We start from the raw sequence: 20,597 nt of genomic DNA, 5'->3' as shown, positions 1-20,597 counted from the left end.
GTGCCTTTCATCTTCATATAATGTTTGTGTTTGTGTTACAAATACCTCATTTTGTCAAAGAAGAGATTTATGCCTCTGTTTCTTGTTCTCCTTTTAATATACCTAACTTGAAACAGGTTCCTGACTCTGCATGGTTAAGAATCTATTCTTATCTATAGTAAGTTTCACAGCCACATTTTCAACACTTTTTATCATTGGGGGTTTTTTTGTTTGTTTTTTCGGGGTTGTTTTTTTTTTGGCTGTTTGGGGGGATATTGGTTCATTGCTGTTTCTTGTATCCCATATCATCTCCATGCCTGGATTCATTTTACAATTTGCCAGAGTATATCATTTTTAAGAGAGTGCACAAGGGTGATAAACTTTCTGAACTTTGTATAGTGTGCATGTCTTTATTTTGTTCTTACACCAAATAGTATTTGACTGCATATAGGATTCTAGGTTTAACATCATTTTGCAGATAACTTGAACAGCATTGTTTTCAGACTTCTTTTTTCACTGATATGGCAGATCAGATGTTCAGAGAAACCTCTTCCAGTTAGCACAACTGAAATTGCTGGGTGAAACATCTGGATCAGTCAAGTGAATGTAAAGGAATCCCTTTGAGGCAGAAATGGGGAGAATGTTATGTTCCTGCCCCTCCCTCCTTCCCTGGAGTTTCAAAGTTGCCATGGGTTTGACTGAGTTTAACAAGGGTCCTAACACCCATAGTAGACAAAATCCAAACAAACAATTCCTCTCTGTTTTATGGGCTGCACTTAAGACTTCACCCTGAGAGCCACAAATCCAACCACTTCATGTACAAAGGGAAAGAGAGAGGGAGGGAGGGGGTAGCAGGGAGGGACTGATGATGTAGAGGGAGGGAGGAGAAGGAAAAGATGGGGAGGAGGAGACAGGGAGGGATGGAGAAGGAGGATAGGAGGGAGAGAGAAAAATTGTCAACCCAGCAATTCCCACAATCAATCCCTCTGTTAATTACCCCGACTCAGTATCTGCCCTGGCCCAGCTTGGAATTTCTCCCAGAGTTCCATAGAAAAGTATAGCTTAGGGGCACCTGGGTGGCTCAGTAGGTTGAGCGTCCGACTTCAGCTCAGGTCATGATCTCACAGTCTGTGAGTTCGAGCCCCGCATCAGGCTCTGTGCTGATGGCTCAGAGCCTGGAACCTGCTTCCGATTCTGTGTCTCCCTCTCTCTCTGCCCCTTCCCTGCTCATGCTCTCTCTCTGTCTCAAAAATAAATAAAAACATTAAGAAAAAAATTTTAAAAATATATTTAAAAAAAAAGAAAAGTATAGCTTATACTCTATCAGTTCTCTCTAAACTTGCTTGCTTTGTGTTTGTTCTACTGTGGTTTCTCTACCCATCCAACCCAATCCACTATTTGTACTTCAGAAATCCCTCAAAACTGCTGGTTGTCTTAGAGCACCTTATAGTGTTTTCCAGCATTCTTTGAATTCTTCGCTCTAATAGATTTTCTTTTTTCAGTGTATCACAGTAATACATAGTAGGCATAATTAATGCCTTGTAAAGAAAAGAAAAACATACCTGAGCTGAAATGAAAAGAAGACCATGATGTATTCATTCATTTGTAAATCCATTCATCCATTCCATAATTTTTAATGAGATCTGCCACGTACTGGCCTAGTTCAAAGCATTTGGAAACAGCAGTGGCAAAACCAAGTTCTATTCAAAGGAGCTTATATCCTAGAGTGCCATTAGATTTTTTTATTATTATTATTACAGGTTATGAGGAGCCTGGGTGGCTCAGTCAGTTAAGGGTCCAACTCTTGATTCTGGCTCAGATCACAATCTCACATTTCGTGAGTTACACCAGGCTCTGTGCCGACAGCTTACTTGAGACTCTTCCTCTCTCTCTACCCCTCCCCTGCTCATACTGTCTTTCTCAAAAATAAATAATAAAAACTTTTTAAAAATACAAGTTGAAGAACAAGATGAATAACACAATAGCATTTTTGTGTGGAAATGGGTGTGGGTACACCTGTGTGTGGGTGTGTCTGTTTCCTTTCAGATAAGAATCTTCAGGGGACAGGATTAGAGAAGCAATATGTGATTTGGCTTGTTTTAACTACCCCTGTTTGCATTTCTATACTGTTAGTACAATTGATTCAGTCTCTGTTCTAAGCACTTGGGATATACGAGTGAACAAGGCAGGTCAACATTTCTGCGTTCTGGAAGATCATATTCTAGCAAGTCAGACACTAAACAATAAACATAATAAATTAGTAACTGATGTAGCATATTGGCAGGTGATAAGGACTATGGGAAAATAGAACAGATTAAGTGACATTGCAAGTATGATATATGGAATGAGCAGCAGTGGGGCGTAGTTTTAAATAGGGTGGTAAAGGTAGACCTTGATGAGGAAGCAACATTTCAGCTTTTACATTTACATTACATTTATAAAAGTAAAAGGTTATATCTCAAAAAGAAGGAGGAAGGGTATTCAAAGTAGAAGGAATAGTCAATGCAAAGGTTTCAGTGTGGAAGCAAGCCTGGTAGGTTCCAAGAACTGCAAGGAGCCAGTACTCCTTCCTTGGAAGGAAGTTCCAAGCCCAACTTCCAAGGGCTTGGAACAGAGAAGGTACATGTGACAGAAATGAGGGGTAAATATAGAGAGGAACTGGAAGAGGGGGTTGGTGCATAAAATGGCCCTTTAGGTCAATGTAAGAACTCAGCTATTAATTGCAAGAGAATTTGGGAGCCAATAGAAAGTTGGTGAGAAGAGTGAAATCATCTGACATATTTCGAAATGATCATGAGAGTCCCATTAAAAGAGCCTGAAGGGAGGCCAGGGTGGAAACAAGTGAACCAGTTGAGTGAGTCTTGTAATACTCAGTAAAGCATGGTAGTGATGATGATAGCTGACTTGGTACAAAGTAGTCAGATTAAAGGTACAATCAGCATAATTTCCTGATGGATCTGATGTAGAATTTGGAAGTCCAAAAATGTCTCCATGGCCTGAACAACTGAAAAGACACCAACTCAGTCCAGGACTATGGTGGGGAACAAGGAGTAGCACAGACAAGCAGGGACAATCAGGAGTTGAATCTAGAATCTGAGAGATTCGAGATGCCACTTCCATATCCAGGGAAAGAGATCAGTAAGCCTTAAGGTTCAGGAATCTAAAGTTCAAGAGAGAGCTTTGGGATGGAGGGGAAGATTACAACTGGGGAGTCATGAGCATAGATGTATATATTATATATATTTCAAAAATTTGAAGAGATCATTTTCAAGAGTCGGCATGCCATTTTCTTACCTACCACATTTCCTTTTCCATATCTTTGAACACTTTGACTAACCCAAGTTATCAAGTACAGACTATCGTAGGTGTTCCTCCTCTCCATTCCCTCCACTACTTCCCTAGTTCGGTGCTCTGTCGCCCAGTTGAGATGCTCCTGCCTCCCGTGGCTTGCCCAAGTTACCCCACACACAACAAACAGATCACACTGTTTTGTGCGACTAAAGCACACCTGTGATCATGCAGTAACTGCTCAAAGATAACCCGTCACCTGATGAATTCAATGGCCAAACACTTAGCCTGCCGTCACAATCCCAGCCTACCATTCCAAACTTACAACTCACTACTCCCCTTCACACACATCATGTTCTTTGCACTGTCCCTATGGGTTCTTGCCTCAGTGACTTGTGCATCCTGGTTCCTCTACAGAAACACCTTTCCTTGGCAACCCTGAATGCCTAACCCCTGCCCATTCTTCAAGGCATGATACAAATGCCACCTGCTTCAGCAGACCTGGATGACTGCCCCATATGGAAATAATCTTTCCCACCTCTGATACCCCACTTGACAGTAGGGGAATAGCACAGCATGAGCAACATTTTCCTAAGAGCAGCAAACACATATAAACACAAGAGAGATTCTGAAAGTAAGATGGTCCGGGGATAAACAGATTTGGATAATACTCCACACAAAAGCTCTCTCTTAGAAATTCGCATTACGTGTTCACATGTGAACATTCTCAAAAGTCCTTTGGGGGAGAGAAAATACGTACCTTTCTTTAATCCAGCTGTCACAAATGTATTTGACCTTGGAACACTTGCATCACAAAATACTCATTAACATTTTATGAAAGATATGTTCCAAGGTTCTCACCTAGTACTTAGAGCTGGAGACCTGAATTCTAGTCCCAGTTAAGCACCTGTCAGCACTGGTTTTCCCCAGATTCAGGTCCAGATAAGGCAATTGTGTATGCCTACACAGGTAACAGGTCAACACCACACCTGAGAAGGGAAACCAGACATCCCAACACCTATAGGGTAACCATACATACCAGGACTGGTATCTCCTAGACACTGTCACTAGCCTAGTAGATTTTCACACACAAGCCCAGCTGGTTCGTAAAGATTAAATGGTTTACATCCCTCATAATGATTTATGGCCATGTGGGCTATGATGCCAAATTACTAGGTGTGTGACCTTTGTCAGGCCACCTCTCTTTAAGGACCTGTTAGCTCATCTCTTGAATGAGGGGGCTTGTCTGGATGGCGCCAACATTCCATGCAACTGTGATTAATGGACACTATGTGTCCAGCTTTGAGCCTCACCTACTTCTTATATGGTCTCTCTTCCCTATTATCCCCTAAAGGGGTCTCTTTCCATGTTATTTTTTATTTCTTTCAGAGCATGGCAGAGAACCTTGAACATGGCTGGATCTCAATAAATACATGCTGCATACAAATTTAAAGAAGACTGAGGCATTTAGACCTCTGACAAAAATTCAAAATTACTCCTTGAGATGATGAAAAATTAAATGTAATCTAAGAAGTAAAATGATCTGGTCAAAGCAGCAAGCCCCATACAGAAATAATGGCAGATCATTTTCTAACACTACTACCAACAAACTAGCCCTGCCAGTATCAGCTAACACTGGACATTTGTCTGCTGTGAGGAGTGGTTACAGTGGCTCACATGTTAGGATATGAACCTCCAACCAATCTTATTAGGTGGGTACTATTATTATCCCCACTTTACACATGAGAAAAATGAAGCACAGAGGGGTTAAGCAACTTGTCTGAAGTCCACCAGGTGGCAAGTGATATGTTCAAACCCCCACAGTCTAGCTCTAGAGCCCGCACTTAGGCACTGTGCAAACTGCCTCTCCCTCCCTTTCACTGGCATTCTTCACACGAGCATCCCAACAGCCCACATTAGTGCTCAGGCAGAAACCGGGGCTTGGGAAGGCTTCGAGGTTACTCAGTGTCCTATAGCTCTCGTTCCACAATACAATACTGATACACAATACAATCAGCAAAGTTACTGCCCTATGATAAACATTTGAGCTATCGCTGACAGCCAACTGCCAAGAGAGGGGCACGGGGGGCACCTGGGTAGCTCAGTCAGTTAAGCGGCTGACTCTTGATTTCGGCTCAGGTCGTGATCTCACGGTTTGTGAGTTCGAGCCCTGCGTCAGGCTCTGAGCTGACAGCATGGAGCCTGTTTGGGATTCTCTCTCTCCCTCTCTCTGTCTGCCCCTCCCTGCCCCACTTGAGCACTCTCTCTCAAAACAAATAAATAAACATTAAAAAATAATAATAATAAACAAAAACTATGCCTACAAACCCAGGAAGTATAGTTTGGGATTGGGAAGGTTTAACCAAAGCAGCATTCAGTAGACAATCTCATGTAGTGTGCAGCACATAATAGGCACTCCATTAACGTTTCTTCCAAATCAAAGAGACAAAAAGGAAATCTAAGAATTGCTTTCATAATGAAAATGGCACCTAAGGGAGTAGGTGCTCAATAAATATTATTTTTTATCCATGCATCGTGAGAAGTCCAGAGAGTTGTAAAAGATGATCTGATATATTTCCAAAGAGCCCTCAGCCTCTGATTTCAATTCTCAAAAACTCCCTGAGGAGGCTATGGACACTCTCTCTCAGTGGGGACTTTTAAGAACACATTCTTAGGGGAGCCACTTGGAGGGGTGGTTTAGATTATTTCCAAACAGATAAATTAAGGTAAAGAGGCTAGACCAAATGCCCCCACAGTGCTTCCCAGTTCTAATTTCCAGGTAATCACCTCAGAAGCTGAAGCTTCCACTCTGATCTCCATGGAACAGATGAACCGGATGGACCAGCAGACATTGCCATCCCGCCAACTGAGGATGGCTGAGTGATTTGGAAACCTTCCAGAAGGGCCTGGTTAAATTGAGGGCCATTTATTTCATGCAGAAATAAACCACCACAGAGAGCCCCTTTCAAACATGCACACAGAAAGCAGGACAAAATGCGGAGGAGATTATCTGTTCAGAATTTGCTTTAAAAGAGCCCAGGCAGCACTCATTTATTTTTGAGAAAATATATGATTAACCAGAGTTAACTACGAATTCAGATGTTGTGCATTAGACCAGCTTCTCAAAGTTTGAGAGCATTTAATATTACATATCGCTGCCATTTGGACTAAATTGTTTTTTTAATGTACACAATATTACAAATTTAATTTGAGCTGTTTGAATCAGTCTGTAAAAAAGATTTGATTATACCTGAGTGTTCTGGCCCCGGCTTTTCCGTATCTCAGTAATCTTGGCGGTAATTGGCTGATTAGGCGTCTCACACTCCATCTTTGCCTCAGTTTCCATGGTAATGTTACAGGAGCTATTATAGATGAGAACTTCATCTCTTTCCACTTTAGGGCTGAAACGAGAGGGGAGGTTAAATGGGGTGTCATCAATCTTAATGAAATGCAATTATTTTTACTCTTATTAATCATTGCAAGCCATTAGCTTGTGGCAACTACAGGCCACCATTTGTCAAATTTTGCAAATTTCCGTAATTTTGTTTCCATTCTTTTATTGTTTATTTGTTTTCCTTTTATCTGCACACCCTGCAATGAAAATGCACATGGTAAATATCTTTCACTGAGGCCTTTCTCTTTTCCGAATCTATTAGGAACATTAGCAAAAGCTTCTCCAAAACCCAACTTAACAAGCAATGTGCACACAATACTTCCAGTGCCAAAAATGGAAGCAAATGTTGGGCAGAGGTGTTTTTTTTTTTTCTTTTCCCCTTTCCTCTTTCTGTTCTTACTCACACTTAGTGTTGGGGGAGTGAATTGCCTGAATCCCCCCAGGGCAGATGGAGAAATTGGAAAACCCACACAACTGGCTAACTGGTCCCTAATTCCAACTGTGAAAAAATGAGCTCATTTAGGCTTTCAATTCCCTCTCCCCAGCTGATGGCAATGAGGCTCTGTTGCTAGCAGTGGAACATTAACTTAGTAAATTAATTAAACTTACTTAACAGCCCAGACTAAGGAGATTCGATATATGTGCCAGTTATACTACCAGCCACTCACTTTAAAAGTCCTCTTGCTTTAAGGAGAGAAGCCAGACTGGATTTAAAATGAAAACCAGCAGTGTAGCATTGCAGAAAGTCTAAAAATATGCTGTGTAGCGGAGGTGAAAGCATGGTTATTGCAGGCTATTGTCCCCAACAGGTGTGACATTTACTCAACAATAATCCTGGCTTGAGGCATTGTTGCAACTAACTCAAAGAGTATTAGTAACAATAGTGCATGATGTCTTATACTTTTCAACAGTTTCATTTGTATAATCTCATTTTGGCCAGTAAAGTAGGTAGAGGCATAAAGAACATAACCCACACAGATCAGGAGATTCACAAAAGGCCAAACATAGCAGTACAGCAGTTCCAAGATGAGAACTCAGGTGTCCTGTCTCCTAGAGCAGTACTCTCAAGTTTTGAGATGCTGTTTAAACATCAGCATGAAGAATGATCGGTCTTCTTCATGGGAAGAAGGGAAGACGAGGAAGGGCCATGGAAAGAGCAAAAGTTCACTCACTGCCTGAGAAACTATAAGTCATGCCGAACTGGAGCCTCTTTTCTCAAATCAATGTCAACATGGTTTCTCCCACAATTTGCTAGAAATAGTGAAAAGGATAACTACCATATCTACTTAGTCTTCAACTCTTCATGATAAAATATTCCCAGCTTCACATTCACCCAAGTCATGACTTCCATGCCCGCCGTACTCTGGACTTACTCTAGATGGTCTGTATTTTAACATCATGTGGCCCAGAACTGAACACCCATAGTTTGTGTTAACCACTAGGGCCGTGGTCTGTGCTTATCTGAGCCCTCCCTCCCATGGCAACCAACACTGTGCTTGTTTTGTAGCTCCATGCTTAAATTAAGGTGGTGGTAAACTCAAAGTCTCGGATCCACAACTACCTGAGGATTTTACCATGTTGCATTTGTTCATGTGATTTCCTGAGAAGTATTAGCATGCAGAGGTTAGGCTTGGAAGCAGGCCAGCTAGATATGAATCCCCCAGCTGATATTTACCATCTCTAGGACGCTGCGAGGACATTACTCTCTAAGCTTTGGTTCCCATGTTTATAAAATGGAGTTATCATTATCAGGTACCTATTTTATAGAGGTGCTGAGCAGGGGGGGTGAAATGCAACCTACAAAATGATTTGTAAAGAATCTGGCACACAGTGTTTGAGAGGCAACTCATCACAGTTTTTGGTTTAGTGGTGTTGGCGATATTATTGTTGAAATGCAAATTTGGGAATTGACATTCGTTATTGTTACATGTCTTCTCACTGATGTGGACCCATTGTTCTAATGCATTTTGAACCTGGAGCCAGTTGTAACTCCAAATCCATTTAGCTGAGCCATCATCCAAGGGGTAGACAGAGCCACAGGGTAAATAAAGCATTTGCTCCTGAAGTGTCACTTGTTCTCAAAGATTCAGGAAAGTAATTTAGCTTTTATATTAAAATGTCATGTACTATTTCAACAAATATGGCAACATGGTGGAATAGAATGCAAAGTTCACATGGGTTTTTCAAATAAAACACCTGACTTCAAAGCCAGTGTGTTAGACCACTCGACTTTGCAGCTAGAACCTTTCTTTTGCCACTCGGGTGGGGGTTGGAGATGTTGGAATAGTTTGAGAAACTCTCCCTCTATATTTCCATCAGAAATCACTTATAAATTTATCAGAAAGTAAACAAATTTGGCTTGCCACCCATCATTTTCCTTATGAATCAGTACCCAGATAGCTACAAATGGTCCTTGAGTTATAAAGATTTGACTTACGATTTTTTGACTTTATGATAGTATGAAAGCAAGATGCAGTTAGTAGAAACTGTATTTCTAATTTTGAACTTGGATCTTTTCCTGGACTAGAGATATGTGTTACAATCCTCTCTCATGATGACAGGCAAAAGCAGCTCCCAGTCAGACAAAATATCATGAAGGTAAACAGTCAACACACTTAGGGCCATCCTGTCCCTATACAACCATTCTGTTTTTCGTGTTTTAGTAGCCAATAAACTACATGAGATATTCAACAATTTATTATAAAATGGCCTTCATGTTAGGCGATTTTGCCCAACTGTAGGCTAATATAAGTGTTCTGAGCATGTTTAAGGTAGACTAGACTAAGTTATGATACTAGATATGTTAAGTGTATTAAATGCATTTTCAACTTATAATATTTTCAACTTACAATGGCTTTATTGGGTCATAACCTCATGGTTAAGTCGAGGGAGATCTGTAGTTTTATTTCTGAAAGCTCACAGACCATATGATTAATAATTCATTCTAGAATTTTGTCAGGGATAACACAAGCTTAGTTGTCTAAATTTCCAGAATCCCCTTTTACCCTTTTTAGGGAAAGAGTGTTTGTCTGTCTCCTCTATCTGTTCTGTGGCCCACTCTTATCTTCATTACCAGCAGTGGATTCTCAATCCTACCAACAACTAATTTGTACTCAGTGACACAAATGATCTAGAATACAAACTTGAACTCAAGGAAAGGAGTAACAAACTTCCTATACAACCTTTTTTTTGGTCTTGGTTTTCTACCCTGCTAATGAGCCTTCTACTGCCCTTTCCAGGATCTTCATCAGCAAAGACTAGAATAAAATGGAGTAAATCACCCAGCTCCTCTCTCATGTACTGTCTTCCCTAATCATGTCTTACTGCTTGGAAAGAGTTAAAACCGCTTTATTTTAATGTTTATTTTTTTTGAGAGAGAGAAAGAGAGCATAAGCAGGGAAAGGGCAGAGAGAGAAGGAGACACAGAGTCTGAAGCAGGCTTCAGGCTCCGAGCTGTTAGCACAGGGCCCAATGCAGGGCCCAAACTCATGAACCAGAAGATCATGACCTGAGCTAAAGTCAGCCACCCAACCCACTGAGCCACCCAGGTGCCCCAAAACCACTTTTTATTATCTTAGACTTTTTTTTAACCAAGCTTTAGATTATATATATATATATATATATATATATATATATATATATATATATATTTTCCCCTGGTTATCTCCCTGGAGACTACTTTTCATTAAAAATCCATCATCAAAATTAGCAGAGACACCAGGATATCAAAAATAGACCACTGGGGCACTTAAGTGGCCTAGTCATTTAAGCGTCTGACTTCAGCTCAGGTCATGATCTCACAGCTCATGAGTTCAAGGTCTGTATCAGGCTCGCTGACAAGGCAGAGCCTACTTGGGATTCTCTCTCTCTCTGCCCCTCCCCCCTCCCAAAAAATAAACTTCAAATAAAATAGACTAACATTTGCAAATTTTCAGAGTTTCCTAATAGCTATTATTCCATGTTTTCTTCCACAATTCTATCAGTTAAGTAGTACAAATGGGCACATTTAAATATAAATGTATGTGTGTGTGTGTATACATATATATACACACACACATATATATACACACACATACACACACACACACACACACACACACACACAGAACATATATGTGCAGAAAGACACACAAATATTTATTTTGAGGGAATGAGATAAACAGTTTTGGTCCAAATGGTGGCAAAAAGATTTCTAGAACCTAAGTTTCCTGACTCCTAATCTATGGTTCTTTCAGTTGGTCTGATCAGAACCCAAAGTAAGCAGATAATCTTGCATACGCTATCTAGGACAGGCAACAAAACATCTGCAGTGTTTATGTCTCCCTCAGTTAGCCTGAAATTGCTTCTGGTGGTTCTGGAATATCATTGAACTGCTCACTTCAGCCCAGGCTCCCATCACTGATGCTGAAGGCACAGCATCAGGCCAAGTACACTGTCATTCAGAGGCTTGGTTTCCAGTCCTGACACTACCAAGTCTAGACTGTGTGACTCTGGAAAGATATTGTTTTCTTAGAATAGAATCTAAACTCTAAACTCCTTACTTTGGCCTCCAAGACCTTAAATACTTCTCCAAGCTCACATAGAGAACTTTCCTTCCTTCTTACTCTACTTCTGTCCTTCTGGCCTCTGATAGTTATGTGTTTTCTGGTTATTAAATTGGTATATGTTCACTAAAAAAAAAACATAAAAACCCAATAAATAGATGTAAGTAATACTCCAACCACATAGGGTAGGCATTCAACATTTTAGACTACATCCTTCCAGTCTTTTTTCTAATCACCTGTTATATGCATGTATAAACACATATATTATATGTACACCTTTAAGATTAAATTGATGCACTATTTTGTGACCTGTACCTTTTACTTCCCAACATATTGTAAGCATCTCCCTTTCCAGTTAAATATTCTGCATCATGACTTTTTTTATTTTATTTTTTTAAAATTTACATGCAAGTTAGTTAGCATATAGTGCAACAATGATTTCAGGAGTAGATTCCTTAACACCCCTTACCCATTTAGCCCACCCCCCTCCCAACCCCTCCAGTAACCCTCTGTTTGTTCTCCATATATACGCGTCTCTTATATTTTGGTCCCCCTCCCTGTTTTTATATTATTTTTGTTTCCCTTCCCTTATGTTCATCTGTTTTGTATCTTAAAGTCCTCATATGAGTGAAGCCATAGGATATTTGTCCTCCTCTAATTTTCTGTGTCGTGATTTTTAAAGGATCTTGGTATATTAGCATTTGGATTCATTCTTTATTATTAAACAGTTCATTTCAGATTTTTTGTTATAACTAAAACTTCAAAAAATGTAGTTTTTCCAAAGTATTACATACTTCTAACTGCTTTCTTAAAATCCCTAGAAGTGAAATTACTGAAACACAGCAAATGAAAAATTTTAAGTTTATCAGCGCATATTGCCAAATAATGTCAATAGAAACAGCATAACTTTTTAATAGGATCTAAGGTTCAGTTCCCTCAGAGACCTCCTGCAGTAGAGAAGGACATAGAAGAACCTCAAAGGAGAACCCTGGGAATTTGGTGAAGTATTCAAAATTCAGTGGAGCCAGGACCTGATATGTGCTTCTTCGTATCCAGCGTTCATGAGTTCTGAAATCCAGTCCTGCCTGAGTACAACCTCCAGTACACTGTTTCCAATATGATCTAAACAGGGTTCTTCACAGCTTCTGGAAAACAACTAGCCCAGGAGGTTCCTCTCTTCCTATGATGAATTCATACCAAAACACAGGCTGTCTTAGGACATCAAAAAGTCAGCCTGCCATGAAAAGGACTCGTTACCTCTTTCATTCTGGGATATCAATCTTATTTAGTTTTATTTTTGAATGGGCAAATAGGCCTTCATTAAAACATCAGGTATAAGCACTCTATCTAGACAAGAAATCAAGAAGAGTGCAGGGTGATGTCCAGTGCTGAAATTACATGCTGCATGAGAAAAGAATTGCTAGTGGAAATTAGGCCGTCCTGAGTCACCAACATAACACATTTTCCTTCAATTTGTTTAGAAAAGGGGTTTTTACCTGGAAAGTGGTGCTATTTGTTTGTTTTCTAAGTTCAAAAATTCTTTATAAGCTTATGGCTTCTAAATCCTAGGTCTACAGTAATTCTGCCTGCACATCCCCCCTTCTTTTGAATAAACATTGTGCAATCTGCTGGATTTCTCTATGACTTTTTTTTCATACTTGTGAATCTGTTTGGAAAGAAAAGAAAAAGGAAAGGGGAAAAGAGCCTTCTGTTTTTCATAATGTCTAATCTTTTTCCCCATTGGCATTCACCAGATGTTGCTTTGGATCGGAAGATAAATATTAAAATCTGAGCAAGAACAAAGCGAGCTGTTTACTGGGCAGACTTTTCAGATGTTCTCTGGAACACTTGAAAAGACAGGAGATGCTTTGATATGCAGGCTGGCTGGAATCCACAATGGAATGGTCCCTCTAACAAGAGTGGTAGGCCCCTGAGGCCATGTCCACCCAGCCTGCAGCTCCTGATGGTTCCATCTGTCCATTGGCCATGCATCTGTGGGGAAGGTCAGTGAGGGAGAGAACAGGGTTACCTGATGAAGAGGCCTGAGAACCATGGAAACGTTGACTCTGTCCAATGATCTGGTGCCAAGAGGCATTGGGGACCTTCTTCACAAACGTACAGGTAAGGCCATGATTGGGGCAGTCTCTCTGTCCCCACGGTGACAGTCAAATCACACTGCACATAGGTGCAGCTGGAGGCTTCACAGCTCTCTTCCTCGTGCTTCAGGCCACACAGGAAAGCCAAGGACACTGCAGGAAACACCATTACGTTAGGTAAAAACCACAAAAAGATCGGAAGGCCTCACACTATCACATGAATGCACTTCATGTGTTGTCCCTTGACCAATATGAAAATTATCAGTTTACATTTCTTAAAAATGCACTATTTGGGGGCACCTGGGTGGCTCGGTTGGTTAAGTGACTGACATCGGCTTAGGTCATGATCTCATAGATTGTTGAGTTCAAGTCCTGTGTCAGGCTCAATGCTGATAGCTCAAAGCCTGGAGCATGCTTCAAATTCTGTGTCTCCCTTTCTCTCTGCCCCTCCCCTACTCATGCTCTGTCTCTCTCAAAAATTAACATTAAAAAAAAATTTTTAATGCACTACATGTACAAAATACATACAGAAGAATACAAGCAACACTTTTGTAAAATATGAATCATAAGAAAAACTCCTATGAGTTTTCTTGTGTGATAAAACAAGATACAGTTGTGATACTAAAACAGTTGTGATACTCTTTAATCTGTGTCTCTCCATCAAGACCATCATCTTCCTCCTCGTCCTCAGAAACAGCCATTTGCAGTTTTTAAATCGCTTTCTCACATGGGTTTGTTTTCCTAAATGATTGTTTTGTTTTTGAATTTTATACAATAGAATACATATGTTTTTGCACCTGCTTTTTTCCACTCAATATTACATTTCTAAGATTTATCAAGTTCCATATTATCACGTGAAACTTGAGCATACATTTTCACTACTGTTTTATATGGCATTGTGTCAAAGTACTACAGTATATTATTCTCCTACCAATGGATTTTTGGGTATTTCCCAGCTTTGCTACTACAAACACATACTAATTTTCCTCTAGGTTATATGCCTTAAAGAAAACTGCTTGTTCATTGAGCAGGTACAAGTTCAATTTTACAAGACAGTGCTATATTGTTTTCAAAGTGCCTGTGCCATTTTATATTCCTACCAGCTTTATTAGTGAGTTTCCATTACTCCACATAATTACCAGCACTTGGGACTATCAGACTCTTAATTTTGGCCAGTCCAGTACAAATACAATGGCATCTCATTACTATGTTAATTTGCATTTGCATCATTACTTTTTAAGTCAAAAAAGTTTTTATATGTTCAGTAAGAATTCCAATTTCCTCTTCTGTGAAATTCCTATTTCTGTCATTTGCCTTTTTTTTATACTGGAATGTTTGTCTTTTTCATATTGGTTTGTGTTCTTTATGTATTTTGGGTACTAATCCTAGAAGGTTCTATGGTTACTAATACCTTCTCCAGATCTATGGCTAGCTTTTTCATTCTCATGATGGGATCTCTTGATAACAGAAACTCTTGATTTTTACCTAATTTTGACTATTCATGTTTTATAAAGAAGAAAAGCAATTCTTTGAAGCCCTGTGACCCTTAAGGTATTTCTCTCTTAGTAATGAGATACAACGTAAAAAGCATCAACAAGGTAGACCAGCAATAACCTTAAAGAGGAAAATAAACAAGTCTCTACATAAGATGGTTTTGGAGCAGCTATATTTGAAAACCTTAATAAAGTGAAAAAGAAAAAAAAAGAATAATCTCTCTAGCTTTCTTCTGCAGCGAACCCCCAATGCAAGTATGCAACAAATATTACCAGGGACCATGGGCTTGAACCCAGCTGCCCTGCCTATCTCACAGTGCTGCATCTAGCAAGGGGTACATGAGATAAGCAGATGTAAGAATATTTGTAGTTGTTCAATCACATGCTAATATTATTAGGGTTGCTGATACATTACAAAGCACCTGAAACATAGTAGGTTCTCTGTGTGTCTGGAATTAATTACAGCAATTAAATCAGCTGACAGTAGGACTCTCCTATGGGTGGATAAAACATCAGAACTTTCCAGTTAGTAAGCCTTTGGGCAAACATAGGCTCAACACCTATAAAATAATGAACTCATTATGGGTGATTAGGTGGATGCAAATTGACAAGGTGGATTAAGTGACATTAATAACTTTAGCTGGTCATGCCTCATGGAAAAATTAGAGTTTCCATGAATAAGTCATACCATATAATTCAAGGTATACATGCAAGAAAGAGGTGCATCAAAGATCTTGCTGAGCTTTTAAAAAAAATACAAAGTATTAGTTTCACTGAATGAGATGTTTTAGCCACCCATCATATGAAAAAGTAAAATTCATCTTTTGTTGGAAGTGTGATTGAGGAAGAAAGGTAAAACAGAGAGGACACCAAAGGCAGCAAAAAGCATTTCCTCAGAGCCCCACCTTCACCACCCCTGCCCCACTCATGAAAGCAAACATGTTAGCAAGCAAAACAATCATTAGGAAAGTTTGAGTTCTAGGCTGTCATCCACAAACTGGAATGACTTTAGTGTGCAAAATCACACTAAGAAATAAAATTCAGAGCATGGGTCGGAATTCAAAGTGACCTTAGTAAATTAGAGAAATTATAGAAATAAACAAAAAAAAGAATGAAAATAGTAAGGCAGTAACCACAAAAGAAAAAATAAAACTCATGTAAATATAAGATGAGGAACATCCAGCTGTGCACAACCATGTCAGAAAGAAAGAAAAAAAATCACCTTGGAATAATTGTAGGTAACAGTAAGATTATAAACCAGCAAGACAGCAGTGCAATTTTAAAAACAAATACGGTGCCGGATTATACACAGGCATCTCATGATGCTACCCAATAGAGCCAGAACTTGCTTACACAGAGGGGCTACCTAGTTTGACGCTTCTAATTATGAAAAAAGGTAGGAATTCAGAGAGGGCTTTACTTGTTGGAAAGTTTCTGATTCATTGGGTGGCCCCAAAATTTGCATTTCTAACTGCTCCAGCAACATTAATAATAATATAGTCCCAATAGTAATAACGCAATTCTCATGTCTTTGAGAACCACTGGATTAGAAGGTCTGAGATTATGCAGCTGATTAAGTTTGAAAAAAAGGAGCACAGGGGTGCATTGGTTAAATAAAAGGATGGATTGCTCTGACAACAGCAATGGAGAAACACATATAAAGGTTTCTGTGGTGAAACAGTCCTCTTAAAAAACCTTTTAAAATATAACAGATTCTTTTCGTTGTTGTTGTTTAAAGTTTTTATTTTTAAGTAATCTCTACACCCAACATGAGGCTCGAACTCCCAACCCAGAGATCAAGAGTCTCATGCTTTACCAAGATTCTTAACTAAATTGGTTATATGCAATCCTATCTGAAAGTAAGGGAATTACTAATAGTTCCTAACAATTTGTGAGGCACATTTTCTGGGATCATTCAATGTCCATAATAGACCTACTTGCTAGAAAAAAAAATACACAAAAATGTACTCAAATTGTTTTATATGACTCAGGATGTTGATAGAATCCTTGAGTACCATCCTGGATCTTAAGAAACCAACAGAGTTGGATTCCTCAGTTCCTCTCCATTTTTAGACACTGTAATTAAAAGTCTTTAAAAAGACTTTTTCTTTCTTTATGAAAGAAGAAAATAACTCCAATTATCCATTTCCCTAGAGTCAATGGCAGTTCTGGCACAATCAGTGAGTGTTTGGTGACACCTAGTGGCAAAGGTCAGAGTTACAGATTCCAATTCCTGTTTCCCTTCTTTAAAAAAAAAGGAATTTTGAGAAGTCCTTTCCTAAAATGTAATCAAAACTTTTAAAATATAACAGAGTTCCTATTCCTTCTTCTTCTTCTGTAAGTTATCAAACTTCCAATACCACAATTTATCTAACCCAGAAACTTCAGTGATATTTATTTTGTATTTCTAAATGAATTGTCTTGACATAATACCAAGGACTTTTTAAAAGTAAATTAATTTAAGCTGTGTATGAAAGCCTTTTTAAAAGACTGTAGCTGTATTAATTAAATATTGTAACCTAGAAATATGGAGTCATGGTTTTCTGTTTCCACCATTTCCCAATTCCTTCATTTATTCTTTCATCAAGCGTTAACTTTGCACATGCACTGTTCCAGCACGGGTCTAATGCTGGAAGTAGAGAATTAAACAGGCAATGTCTTAAACTTAAATCTACTGTGTCTTTTTTTTTACTGTGTATTTCTTTTTGAGAGAGAAGCACGTGGGGACATGCAAGTGGGTAAGAGGCAGAGAAAGAGTGAATCCCAAGCAGGTTCCACACTTGTCAGTGCAGACCCTGATGAGGGGCTCCATCCCATGAACCACAAGATAATGGCCTGAGCCAAAATCAAGAGTCAGTCGCGCAGCTGACTGAGCCACTGAGGCACCTGCCAGTGTATCTTAAGTTTTCCAGTGTGGAATCCCAAGTGCTCTTATATATATGATAGGGAACTCAATTCCTAGTTTGTATTTTAATCAAGGATCATAACTCCTCCTTTTCTCGCTCTCCATCCTCTTCCTGCCTGAGATAATCTAATGTAAACTGCCATCATCAATTACCCATCAAGGAGTTTTTGTCCACACTCAGATACAGTGATGCCTTGATCACTTTGTAAATCCTTCACCCACATTCAAGTTGCAGACACATAAGTTAGGAATATAACTTAAAGCACTATTCAGAAAGCATGTATGCAAATGGTTTCTAAGTGCACAGGTACAAGATTTATGATTATACAAACAAGTTAATCACCTGGCTAAGCAGGTCCTATACTGATGATGACAATTTCTTCCCTTTGATTTTTTTCTTCTGAAGCTCAGTGGGTAATCACCATGTGTTGTAATGGCACATGATGGGACTACCAAAGCTTTACACCTTTATTTCTAACAAAGACACAGCTTCCTATTTCACTTGATGGCTATGAAGCTTTAAGCAGTGAGAGATCATGGTGTTCTACTGAATAAATACCTGGGCATTATAGAATAAGAAAATGATGTTAATGTTGGCTCTTTTGCTTATAATAAAAATTCAAGAACTGAGCACACCAGGCAAATATGCAACAGCTATCCAGCCTACTTATATAATTCCTATACTAGTACCTCAAGTAAGCAGATGTTTTCAGCAATCCCATCTCAAAACAAGACCAAAACATCGTTTTCTCTATGATGCCTAAGGCTGTCAGTGAAACTAATATTCAGAACTCAGAATTACTTCCCCCACTGTCGCATGACTGCAATTGAGAACATAGGTGATCAATTTTCCATTGCCATTAATAGGATAAAAGTTACTGTGAACCATTTTAATAGGCAGTCCCATCTAACCTTTTAGATGGGGTATAGAGAAATCCTCTTCACAGGAACACACAGAAAATTTAGGGATCAAGACAGCATTAGTTACAGAAATGGAGTTAACCAAAGAATATCATTTCTATATACACTCTTTAAAAAAATATGTGGTGTTGTTACTGACCATCCAGGGGCAGAACCAAGCAGCTAAAGGCTGACACCGTAGCATTAGCCAAGACTTGGCAGGGAGCACCACACACAGCAGCTGAGATGTTCCCTGGAGAAAATCCTGCTCCAAACACATGCACAAGGCTTCCACCCAGGCAGCCTTCAAAACAAAATAGAAGTTCATGATCACAGAGGCAAATTTCTCTTTCTTTAGTTAACTCAAAATTCAAATCCATGCTTTCTTGCTGCCCATCGTTCCTTTTATGCCCTCCAGAATCCACACAACTGGCTTTAAGCTCCTGATACAGAATTTAGTGTCTTGCCACTAAGCTCTGTTCTCCAGAGCCTGAAGTCCGTCTTCTGTCAGATTCCAATCATATTCAACAACCTATAAAAATGTAATAACTTTTTATATAGAAAAGTAATGTTTATTTATCATTCTTAAAATTTTTTATACACAAGACTATACAATTGAAGTAAAAGTTCCCCTAAACCCCCTAGGCTCACTCCCCAGAGGGAGCCATGTTTGTTTTCTCATTAATCATTCCAGAATTTAAGCATATGTATTTTTATGCAGAGAAATCTTTCTATCCATATTCTTCTACAAGAAGAACTTGTTTTTTTAAAGATATAGCATATACAATTTTCCATGTGTATATGTAAATACACTACCTACAGTTCCATTATATGATTGTGCCACAATTTCTTTAGCAATTTTCCCACTGATTGACACTTTCCTTATTTCTCCTCTCCTGTGACAAGTAATAATGCTGATGAACCGTACATTAACTTGAATAAAACTGGGGCAAACTGTTAGAAGGGGGATTTCTAGGTCAAAGGAAAAGAAGGTTTTAGATTTGATGGATATTACCAAATTTCTCTCCAAAATAAGATTGTAGCAGTTTACCCTCCTGCCAGCACTGTATGACGGCACCTATTTCAGATGGATAAAAGTACGACAGTTGTTAACAAACACCATGTTTTGTGTCAGTATGAGAACCAATTAAGGTAAATGTCAGCTGGACTCTCAGACATGTGGCAACCTCTAGTCCACAAGGAGATAGAGTTCCAGGGGCCACTGTCCTCATGTCAAGATGCTCACAGGCACCTGACAAACCCGAGAATAAGTCTTTGCTTAGGGTACATTTCACAGCCCTGCTCTCACATCATAAAAATCGTGGAATGTTAGGGGTGCCTGGGTGGCTCAGTCAGTTGAGTGTCCAACTTCAGCTCAGGTCATGATCTCACAGCTTGTGAGTTTGAGACCCGCGTCAGGCTCTGCGCTTACAGCTTAGAGCCTGGAGCCTACTTCAGATTCTGTGCCTCTCTCTCTCTGTGTGAACCCATTCGCATTCTGTCTGTCTCAAAAATAAATAAACATTAAAAAAATTTTTTTTAATTGTGGAATCTTAGAAGAAAGGGGAACTAGGGAGCAACCAGCCTAAACCCCTTTATCTGATGAGGAAGCTGAGGCTTAGAAAAGGTACCCAGCTAAATTACTACAGACATGGGACCAAAATCCCAATCCCTATAGCATTCCACCCAGCTGAGCCCAGACAAATTTGTTCTAAGAACTGGCTTAGCAAGCACTTCATCAGTGTAAGATTCAGCTCCCATCATTTCCTCTGTATTTTGTGCATCATAGTCAAATTTAAGCTATCTCAACTGCAAAAAGGCTTTACGTGAACAGAAACCGAAACCATCACTGGAAGAAAAGGCAAGGCACATTTCAGTATACATATCTAAAAGGAAAAAACAGTTGAACCAATGCAACCATAGTGTGAAACTGGACTATTACTGCTGGGGTATGAATTAATCTGTGAAATATTACAAGGTGACAAAAATTAATGATAC

At 39.3% G+C, this 20,597-nt stretch overlaps 1 protein-coding gene across 11 annotated transcripts in view; it reads right to left on the bottom strand.

The window, feature by feature from the left end:
- The window catches only part of PKHD1 (PKHD1 ciliary IPT domain containing fibrocystin/polyductin), a 482,749-nt gene that overhangs the window by 376,275 nt on the left and 85,877 nt on the right, over positions 1 to 20,597 (bottom strand). For all 11 annotated transcript variants that reach the window (XR_008298567.1, XM_053222692.1, XM_053222697.1 and 8 more), the window contains 3 exons: positions 18,760 to 18,903; positions 13,235 to 13,454; positions 6,518 to 6,668 (listed from right to left, as the gene is read on the bottom strand). Coding sequence is in view for 10 of the 11 variants with exons in the window: in XM_053222692.1 (XP_053078667.1) it covers positions 6,518 to 6,668; positions 13,235 to 13,454; positions 18,760 to 18,903 (515 nt within the window). In the remaining variant the exon portion in view is untranslated. The remainder of the gene's footprint in view (positions 1 to 6,517; positions 6,669 to 13,234; positions 13,455 to 18,759; positions 18,904 to 20,597) is intronic.

Source organism: Acinonyx jubatus, chromosome B2, assembly GCF_027475565.1.
Source record: "Acinonyx jubatus isolate Ajub_Pintada_27869175 chromosome B2, VMU_Ajub_asm_v1.0, whole genome shotgun sequence".
Lineage (NCBI taxonomy): Eukaryota > Metazoa > Chordata > Mammalia > Carnivora > Felidae > Acinonyx > Acinonyx jubatus.
Note: the sequence above shows the minus strand (reverse complement) of the source record. Positions and strands in the feature narration are given on the sequence as shown.